At 38.2% G+C, this 11057-nt stretch overlaps 1 protein-coding gene across 3 annotated transcripts in view; it reads right to left on the bottom strand.

Annotated features, from left to right (window-relative positions):
• Positions 1–349: 349 nt before the first annotated feature.
• Positions 350–11057, bottom strand: part of nup210 (nucleoporin 210) — a 73942-nt gene continuing 63234 nt past the window's right edge. For all 3 annotated transcript variants that reach the window (XM_048155382.1, XM_048155380.1, XM_048155381.1), the window contains 9 exons: positions 9578–9798; positions 9313–9449; positions 9026–9134; positions 7252–7398; positions 6904–7154; positions 6565–6769; positions 4342–4458; positions 4150–4224; positions 350–1562 (listed from right to left, as the gene is read on the bottom strand). In XM_048155382.1, coding sequence (XP_048011339.1) covers positions 1459–1562; positions 4150–4224; positions 4342–4458; positions 6565–6769; positions 6904–7154; positions 7252–7398; positions 9026–9134; positions 9313–9449; positions 9578–9798 — 1366 coding nt within the window. In that variant the 3' untranslated portion in view covers positions 350–1458. The remainder of the gene's footprint in view (positions 1563–4149; positions 4225–4341; positions 4459–6564; positions 6770–6903; positions 7155–7251; positions 7399–9025; positions 9135–9312; positions 9450–9577; positions 9799–11057) is intronic.

The following is an 11057-nucleotide window of genomic DNA, read 5'->3' as shown; positions in this document are numbered from 1 at the left end:
AAAAGTTAATATATTTCACATAATTTACAACTTATTTGTAAATAAGTTGTTAAATGAGTGTTAGCATTAATGTTGAAAATGTATGAATATAATTTTTACTTTTTCATAATCTGCCTGTAAATGTTTGTATCCCACAGGATATGTCGCCAGTTTGGGGGTATAAATCAATTGAAAAAATGCTTTATTCATAAATCTTTATTTTTATGAAGTAAATGTAAGATAAACATTTACTGGACTGAAGCAACTTTGGTTTACTTGATTATTTATGCATAATTTTTTAATGTAAAAACAAAATCTTTTTATATTTGTTCATGTTAATATAATATAAGTATAAAAAAATGCAGTTAGGTGATACTTAAAAAGAGCATATTTAATGTTTATAGATCTCATGCAGAAAAAAGCACATTGTAAATACAGACTGTTCTCAATGCACAAGCTATTATTTTTTTTTTTTGAGGGAGGTATGATGGACAGAAGAGCAAACAATGACAAAGGCTCAGAAGTGGTTACATATACAGATTAAACTCAGATTATGACAGATATCACAATTCCTCAATTTATTCAGTGCAGAAGTTCTATGAGTCACATTATGGCTCTTGCTTAAAGGCAGATACCAGAAGAAAACATTATTATAACAGCATTTCTGTCTCACTTTAACAGGCTCACAAGGCAGAGGCATTTATTCGGTCAAAACGGTCACAATCTTGAATATGACTCAAACTCACAGTTACAGAATTATCAGTATCTATTGTAGGACTTTTGAACAGCAAATAACCATGTCAAATGCTGCTGTAGGTTCAAGAGAATGCTACTTCATAGATTACTAGCCTGTCCTTTCACAGCCATTTTACATCTGCTAAAGCAATTGAACTTAACTAAGCCCTTAAACATTTTTAACATTCACATCAATAACTGAAAGTACCTGCACTAAACTCAAGAATTCTTCAAAATATTTAAAATCAGTATAATATTGTTCATGAAATTAAACTGGCCATTTATATTTTTGCAGATCAAACACTTGTAAGAGCACTTTGGACGGAATCAGTGGTTGCACTATTCACACAATTACATGCTACATAATCAAGCTGCAGTCTCACATTAGTTTTCAAAGGTTGTCCTGAGCTTCAAAGAAAAAAAGACAAACATTTAACATCACAACTCACTAAAACTTAGAATATCAAGCTATGAAAACTATTGGAAAAAGGCTACTGAAAATAATAATAGCAATAATTATAAATGAAAGCACACATCAAACATTTAAATAATCAAATAAAAGCAGACAAAACTATGCAGCCCTGACATATTTAATCAGATATGCAGCATTTCAGCAAACTTGGATTTAAATGAAAAAGCTATTTTAAGCATGTAAGCAATACTCTTGCACAAGTATTTTCCAGCATGCTTATACTCCTGTATCCAATGGTAAGGCACTTTCTGCGGTCTTCAAGTGGAGAAGGTTTATCTGGAGTTGTAGTCTGGTGAATACAGACGTAATCTTGGGCTTCCCTTCATGTCTGAAGACGCGCTGTTGTTGAAGGGGCTCTCAGTCAGCTTAGCTACACCTGCAAAAAAAAAAAAAAACAGCAACATTTACAATTCTAAGTCAGTAATCAAAATCTACAGGAGGTTACAAATCTTCCTGAACACCAGAAGAAATAATAATACAAGAAAAATGTGGTAAAGTCTATCAGATAATTTGCATGTTATTAGGGGGACGGGGTTATGATGAACCCACCCCCAGGACAGAATGAGCTAATGTTGTTCTAGCAACATCAAGCCAGTAGTTTCTGACAAATGTGTGTGGGGAATCCCAGCTTACAGCAGAACAAACGTCCTGCATTGAAACTCCCCTACTTAGAGCCCAAGCGGCAGCCAGCCCAGAGTGAGGCCCCCTGAAGGCCACTCCTTCTGAAAGAACTGGCTCTGTCCATGAAAGCCCGCAGGGCATGCACAGGACACAAAGAATTCAACCTCTGATTCTCTGTGGAGGAGAAAGGGGGTGGGTGAAAGGAGGATCAATCACATCACACATAAAAGCTGGGAAGCATTTAGGGCTGGGTTAGGCCTAAGAAAAACCTTATCACCACTGAGAAAGAATTTCGCACGAGGAATGCAAATCAGAGTGCTTGCAAATCACTGACACATTTGACTGAGGCCAGATCCAGGAGCAGGGCTGTCTTGAAAGACAGCAGCTTAAGGGAAATGTTTCCCAGGGACTCAAAAAGCTGTTGTGACAGAGCCTCTAGCACCATGGAGAGGTCCCATTCCAGCACAGATTTTCTAGACACAGGAAGGGAACGGTGAGCCCCCTTCATGAATCTACGAATGAGGGGGTGTTGCCCCACTGTTGTGCCATCAAACCCAACATGACATGCAATGATAGACGGCAAATAAACCTTAGTGGACAAACACTTACCAACATACATAAGGTCTTGCAAAAAGCTATATCAGGATCTAGAACCTGCTATTCTTAGCATGGGCTAAGCCCGCCTCCGCACATACAGAACACTCTTGGACTCAGAGAAAGCACGAAATGAAGAACTGGGAATTCGTAACATATGCTTTGGTAGGCGAAACGAAGTAATTTCCTGTGTTGAGGATAGATTCTTATGTGGAAGAAAGCATCCTTCAGATCAAATGATGTGAATCATCGTTCTGATGTATTGAGCGTGAGAGAGAAACTTGAAGAGTGTTAACTTTCTGAAGTTGTGTTTCCTGCAATGTTTGTTCAAAAGATCCAAATGGGACGAAGAGAGTCATCCTTTTTTGGAACCAGGAAATAACGGGAATAAAACCTCTGTTGGCACCTTACCGCCCCCTTCTCGAGAAGGGAGATTTCATCTTTCAGAATATGAGCTGTCAGAATATCTCTCCTCTGTGTGAAAAGAGATAAGTCAGCTGAAACACTGGGGTTTTCGGGCAAACTGAAGTCTTCTGAAGCCCTTCTTTACAGCATGAATCACCCATTCGGCGGCTGACACAGACATGACACTCGCAAGACTTCCCACAGAAACCAGAGAATAGCTCAGAACTGCTGATGCAGTTGGTTCTTTCATTTGTGATACAATGGCGCATTATGTGGACAACTTTTGTTGGGTGACGTGGGATTGCTGAGAGATGTTCTCTCTTTTTAACTAACATATTGGATTCGTTAGATTTTTTTTGTGTTGGGGAACACTGGGGCCGATGCCCTATTGAATTTGTGAGATGTACGGAGCTGTGTGGTAACTGCTTGTGCACACCTTCTCACCGGTTTTCCCTTTAGAACAGGGAAATCCCCAACACGTGTAGGAAGGGGGCACTCTAGGAAAAGTGAAGCCTCTTTGAACTTCAGGTGGGCACCCACTAGCAAGGGGAGGCTGACCTTGCCAACAGATACCCTCATTTTTTTGAACAGTAGAATTAGAAGAGTAGAACAGGCATCCAGTGGATTGGAGGAAGTGAAATTAGGGGGTTTCTTGGCCACGGCCGCAGCAAAGAATGTTTTTCCCAAATGTTTTGTAGGAGGGAGGTTATCGTCTTGCATTGGTGACTTGCTGCGAGGTTTAGCTCTGTTTAGACCCTGGAAATTTGACCCATGGCGGGAGGGTTAGTTGGGCGTTAAGGGGGAACCTCGTGTGCCAGATTTCCGGGGAACACAGAACTTAAACACCTCGTACTCTTTCTTTTTGTCATCATTATGCTGCTACATCAGGGCGACTGGAGAAGAGGGCTTGATCGGCCTCCACTGTTGCTCCTTCGGCTGGTAAACAGAGTAGGGAGACATAAAGAGCTCTGAAGGCTAATGCAGAGGTTTTGTAAGAAGCCTGGTGGATCGATGCAGAGAAGTGAACCATTTTCCTTTTTTGGTGCAAAAATATTTTGCAAATGCTATAAACTAACCTCGAGAAACATAATAAAAAAATCTGAAACTGCATTTCATGACCCCTTTAAGACATCTAAGGAGAGGGTGGAAAAAGGGTCCATTTATAATAAATGATATGACGGCTTTAACTGAAATAATAAACATCCCTTTACTACCTTTAGCACACAAAATAATTGTATTACACATTTTGCACTGCAAAAAAGAGGTCAGGTGTTAATGGAGCAGCATTTATTTGGTTTATATTTGGTTACATTCTTGCAGGAGTATTTTCCAGATGCATGTACCTGTGGGAGGCGGAGACTTCTGGATGAATGCAGGATGATTAACAGGATCTCTTGGAGAAAACAGCACATGGCACACTATAGAAAAAGATAGAAAATTGTTATAAAAAGAAATATAAAAAGATACTAAAGAAGAAATAATCACTGTCCTAAAACCCATTATTCATGATATTAAGTGTTTATTAAAGCATTTACCAATGATGACAACAGCAGTGGCAGCCAAGAGAGCAAATAAAGTGAAGAACATCACTTGATAGGAGTCAATAAACTGCTGAAGAATATTGGGCCCATCTGCTCCATCTACCATATGTGCTGCAAGAAAAGGTGAAGAAGCATGCATTTATGAGCAAAAAATTCAAAACAACCAAAGTGTCATATTTTTACAAAAATGGTCATTTTCAACCCTCATTCTGATCCTCTGTCTGAACAATGCATTTTAGGGGCCTTCTCCCTTAAGGCTTGGCCACTGTTATGACTGGCTAATGTCACTGCATGGGGAAACTATCCAACGTTATCTTGCTATTGTACAGTGTTTTAAAAACATTATCCATATAAAACCATGATTTACAGGCAAAGCATTATCAAACTGCTTACTTACACTTTGTAATGTCAGATCCAATACAGCTGGCGGTTTCATTTTTCATAATTTTCTTTGTGAACAATGCATTACATTATGCCTTATTTAATAATGCAATCAAGTGCTTCGAAACAAACATATAATCCTCGAACGCTTTGGGATGCCAGTAAAAAATAAACAATTCACTTGTCCTTCTGAAGGCTGTATAGAGAAGCTTGTGTCTGGTGTAAACAGGTGACAGCCATTATAATACTGAATGCTAGTGGATGGGGCACTATAGTGCAATGATCTATAACAGGGCTGTCAAACATACGGACCAGAAAGGTGTCCAATCCAGCCCGGGGGATGATTTGAACTATAATAATAATAAAAAAAATAGAGATACACTAGTCCACCTGTCATAAATCCAAACATTTTTTAGTTTTATTTTGGTCAATCTTTATTACGGGCTTGCAAACAAAGTGCTTTGTAAATATTTCCACACAAATGAAATTTTGGGAAGTTATTACAAAGTCTGTAAACAGGACATTAATACAGGCACATGCTGAATACGGACACAAAGAGGAGAACAGACACACCAGCAGAGAAAATACTCTACCATGCACAAGCTCACTGTTTAGGAAGAATAATATAAATATTAAATTGGGGTTGATATGAATGTATCTCTGAAGGGAACTGTCTTCAGAAAAGTTGATGGCTTTTCGTCTTATCTCCGTATAAAGTAGTAGACTATTTATCGATGCAGCGCTGGTTTGTGTATAGCGGTATCCATGGAAACACTATATCACTGCTGTTCCATAACCGCCACCTATTGCCAGAGAGTGAATTTGCATTTTCATTCAGTCCGTCTGCTGATTTTGTTTTGTGCAGGTGTCTTATGTAGCATAATTTCACAAAGGCTAAAGTCAGACCATGCTGTTTTTGCTGTTAATCTTTAAATTATACAATAATTTAAATTAAAAACAACTGCTCATGCTCATGTGCATAACATCTTTATTTGGACTGTGATAAAAATGTAGTGTTTGCCTCTAATATCAAAGAGCTACACATATTTTTTGAACAAATAAACAAAATAAATTTGCTTCTAAAAAAATTGGAATTGGCCCTGAAAAATCAAAATAGGTGCATCACTAATAAAAAAAAAATTAAATAAAGCATTATTTTGAAAATCTAATAGTTTTTTCGCTGTAAAAACAAATGCAGTTTTAAAGAGCAGTGTCATAGTTTTCTTGCAAATTAATTTGTTGTTTATATGGATAATATTAATGAAACCGTCAGTGCACTAAGGTTTTTTATTAATTAATCTAATTAATTAATTAATTAATTAATTAATTCAGCCCGCACATGGTTATTTTTCTCCAATCCGGCCCTCAACCTAAAATGAGTTTGACACCCATGATCTATAACTATTCATCAATGTATTGCCATAGAGACAGTCATATGCAAATGTATTTGCTTGTGTGACATCACAAATCCCACAACAACCTAACAAGCCATTTTTGGAGCTTGGTTTAATAAATGCTGTTTTATGAGTAGGATGTTTTAAGCTAAGAATCTATGATGTTTTTAGGATGTTTTAGGATGTAGGATGTTTTATTGGTACAAAGACCTTGCATATGTTAAAGGATCAAGGATAATTAGATTTCTCATGTCATGACCCCTTTAACTACATGGTAACTACATGGCTACTACATAATTATATCTTCTGAAACAGCTGCTTTTGGGCATTCAATTGCGTAAATAAATATATAAGATATAAAAAGAATATATTACTTGTTAATGTAGTCTTAACCATAAAAATATTTCCTACTATGCTATCAGACTGATGTGGAGGAACAAACCTTGCACAGAATTGCCGCTGGCTGCTAGATGCATGACAGACACTGGGATGAGCAGCACCTGATCACTGGACGTGCTGCTTATAGACACAGATGTCGTCAGAGCTCCCTGTGGGTTCACCACACTAACAGTGTATGTGATATAGCTTGGAAAGCTCCGGGAAACCTCCTTCTGCTCGATCACAACTGCAGGAGAGCTGCTCTTCGCCTAAACATCAGATCAGATCCACATGCACATGTTTGGTGAATACACTAATGCTTATTTGAGCAATCTCAGACACATCAACACAATTATTGTCATTTCACTTTTCAGACACAAATAGACAAAGGTGCAAACATTACATCTAGCTTCTGCAGAGCGCCTGGTGTCCCATAGATGGTCAGATCAGCAGATGTGTGCTGATTACTCAGGATGATGTCCGTCTGATCAGTGTAGATCCCTGGATTGACGGGCAGCCTAGCGCTGATCTGCTGTCCGGTGAAGTGACCGCCCTGCACACCGGCCGTGACCTCCACGTCAGTCATAGACACACTCAACACCTTCACCTGCTGGTCACTCATGGGCTTAAAGCTCAACACACAGCTGTAGAAACCTGACATTCACAGGAGATAAAGATGACAGGTTTAAAACGTTTATTTATTCATTTAAATGCCTGAAGTCAAGTGGCTGCGTAGCTTAATCTGAGAGACCTGTGCTGGCATCAAAAGCTGTGCGAGTGTGGTAGACGTCATGAGCTGAGAAATCCACAGCGCTGCTAGTGAAGTGGAGGTGACAGCTGATGGAGGACTCTGGGTGGAGCAGAGCAATGCTATCTGATTGGGATGAGGAGCAGCTTCCTGTGGACACAAGAAAACAATGCTGTGTGGAAAAGTATTGTGATCAAATAAAAAGAACACAAGACCTATTATAAGAAACTTATACATTTCCATGTTCATTTGGCAGACACTTCCAGTGCATTCATAAGCCCTATTCGGACAGTAATTGTTTCTCATAAAGGTATTTTTCAACATTTACAGGGGCTAGTCAGTGAATGATTTTATTGCTGTCCAAATCCAGAATGTCAGTATTTTTCTCCCATCACCCATGTAAAAAGCCCAGGCCGAATTACCTACTGTTTTTTGACAAACGCCATGGTCGTGTGGTAATTTAATCGCTGTCTGAATCCACAAGCTCTCAAACTCACAACGGTCAATTCAAAATTCACAGTTGAAATTCTTTTTGCCCATTGAGGAACACCGTACGATTATTTGTGTTTCACAGTAATTTGCATGCATTTTAAATATGTACAATTTTATTTCTGAAATACTGGGAAGTATTTACAAGAACAATATTTCATTACCGCTCCACCTCAGTGAAAGAAGAGAGAAAAAAAAAGCATGTAAACATTTGAAATGGGGCATTACAGTAATACAATGTTAGTATTATAATTATACATATTAAATCTGAATGCCATCTAAAAGCATTAGTTTTAACACTGAGGTGCCATGCAAATTTATTTTTACAGACAACCATGTGAGAAACAATTACTGTCCGAATAAGGCTATAGTATACAATAATTCAGCATTTGTTATTCTTAGGAATCAAACCCATGACTTTAGTGTTGCTAGTCCCATTGAAATCCATTTTATTTTTATCACTGTGTTTTATTTTTTCTCCAATTTCTGTGTTTTCTGTTTTATTTTTTCTGGATTTCATTTTATTGGCAGCATTGCAGTATTCTATCTATTGTATTACCATTATAAACTTCCACAATTGAGAAAATATGACAATCATACATTTAGTGTGACTTGCATGTTACTTTTGGGGCCATTATAGAATATTACCCCTTTGATTTAACTGAAAATATTACGTCTGGTCCCTCTGTGTGAGTTTTTTTTAATGTGACAGTTATTTTCGAACTAATGTTAAGCTAAATGAGCTTAGCTAAACAAACACAAAACACCTTTGATCTCACACCTTCAACAGATATATATGTGATTGGCTGGAATGACTACAATGCCTAAAACATGAGTAATCTTTAACACTCTTCATTCTCACACAAATACAGACCCAAACTTCACTCTCACACAATCAGCCAAAAATGAAAAAGAGAAGTGAAACTGGCTTGATGTCTTTTAGAAACCCAAGCTAAACTTTTAATATTATTTAGATAATATTGCAATAATCAATGTATCAGCTTGCCTGATTCTGCACTAAGCTGATGTAACATTTACTGTAGCTAATGAGGATTGCAACAAACACTGATAAGTTGCATTATATGATGAGCATGGAGAGAGTCTCAATCTGGCCAAAGCATGATAACAGATTTGAATTGCGTCATGCACTTAACGTTCTAATCACACTGATCATACACATCAGAGGGTTAATGCAATAAGGCAGGACACAAACACAGCACATAAGCATGATCCTCAATGAGCATGAAGTCAGTGTGAGGATTACAGCAATTCAAGGAGTGATCTGTACCAATGAGGTTGCTTCCTGTGTCCCTGGTTGACATCAAGACTTTAGAGTCTCTGCCTTTCTTCACTGAGGGAGTCATGACAGATGTCTGAGTTGCACCTTCAATAAAAACCTAAAGAAAACACAATGTTACAATACAAATACAAAAATGTGCGTCTTCAGTTTAACAAGGGATCACACATTTAGACCACTATCTTTTCATGATTTTTCCTAAATATCTTATTTGAAATATCTCTGAAGGAACTCATTGTGATGAGTTTTGATGTCTGAACTAGCGTACAGGCGCTCACCTCTCTGTAAGTGCGGAGTTGGCCTGGTATGTTGTAGTAGACGGTGACTGTGCCCTTGTCTCTGGCCACTGCGGCTCCAGTCCTGGGTTCAACCTCCAGCACAGCACTGGATGATGAGCTCCACACACCTGAAGCACCTGACAATGACAACATGACACTCATACTTGGTGAAATTGACTGTGTAAATGCTCAGTTTGGGCTGAAAAACATATGCACTCCGTTTTTCCCTGTCTAGTATTTTTTAGGTGTCTGTGTTCGCTCTTACCCTCCTGATTAATAATCTGTGCAGAAAAACACACAACATCACCCACGACCAGCCGTTGGGCTTCGGCTGGATGAATGGCATTTTGAACAGGTAGTGCAATGAAATCAGCTAATCCGGTCTGCTCCGAGTCCCAAACTCCTAGTAGAGTCAGACCCACATTGACTGTTCGCACCATCAGCGTGCCGTTACTTGAACCCTTACCAACCTGCACCAAATCATCCCTGCACACATAATATAGATGGTTAAAATCATTAATACACACTGATCAAACAAAAAAAAGCATACCCACTGATTTTTCTTAATATTCTTGCATAAATATATTTTAATTGTCTGCAATTACCACTTTAACATAGTAGTATATTATAATGTTCTGATGCCTACGCATTTGCAAATAAACATTCATTAATTTGTGAATAACCATTAGGCCTCCAGATCTCCTCTGTGTTGCTTCTTCCACATTTACCACAGGCCATATAATACATATGTTTAGATTACTATTAAATTCAAGCAAAATGTCTACACAGCAAGCATCATCACTGTATTCAAAATTCAAAATCCACTGAATACACTGAAAAAGTGGTAACCTGCAACTTATTTCAAGGATCTATTTGTACTTGATCTAACCCATAAAAATGACTTCCTTTGATGCACTTTGTAAGTTGATAAGTTTAAATGACATTTTTGACATGCATGAAATTAGTTAATTTAGATGTTCTCACAAAGTACATTAATTAGGTTATCAAAAAAAAAAAAACATAGTATGAACTGCAAAAATAAAAAAAACATTAAAGCTGCAAGCAGCGTTGAAAGGGCCCTCGCACCCAGGGCCACCATTCCATTCAGGCTTTAGGAAAACAGTGAACAGTGGGCGAGCGAGTAAATATAGGAGAAATATGGCAAAGTCATTTCAACGTGCCACACTTCCTGCTGCCAAAAGGTGGAGCTTTGACTAACTGAATATTGCCATGTAGATGTATTCAGGCCAGGACTATTATCAAACGTGAAGTTTGGAGCAGATCAGACATTGTATGCCTGAGTTACAACAACTTCCTGTTTTTTGGAGTTAATCGCATACTTTAGCACTTAGCGAAGTGTTGCATGATTTAACATGTTTCTAGCATGTTTGGCATATTTAAATGTGTTTGTGGAAGTGAATTACAGTGCAAAGCATGCCATTTCCTGTTGCCAGTAGGTGGCGCTATGACTAACTGAATGTAGAATGTCTTCAGGCCAGGACTCTTATCAAATGTGTGAAGTTACAACAGCTTCCTGTTTCATGGCAAAACATCAAAATTTGTCAGGCTGCCACGAACACACCCTTCAACGAAAATCTAAGATCTTCGCATTTTAACAATCGCTAAGGCCTTAACATTAGACAGACAACATATGATGTTGATCTGGATAAATCTCTATGAGGTGCTAATCACAGTGTAATACATGACATTTTGTGTTGCCCGCAGGTGGCACTATGAATGTAACT

Source organism: Megalobrama amblycephala, linkage group LG14 (genome assembly GCF_018812025.1).
Source record: "Megalobrama amblycephala isolate DHTTF-2021 linkage group LG14, ASM1881202v1, whole genome shotgun sequence".
In the NCBI taxonomy this organism is placed as follows: Eukaryota; Metazoa; Chordata; class Actinopteri; order Cypriniformes; family Xenocyprididae; genus Megalobrama; species Megalobrama amblycephala.
This window is presented reverse-complemented; position numbering and strand designations above follow the sequence as displayed.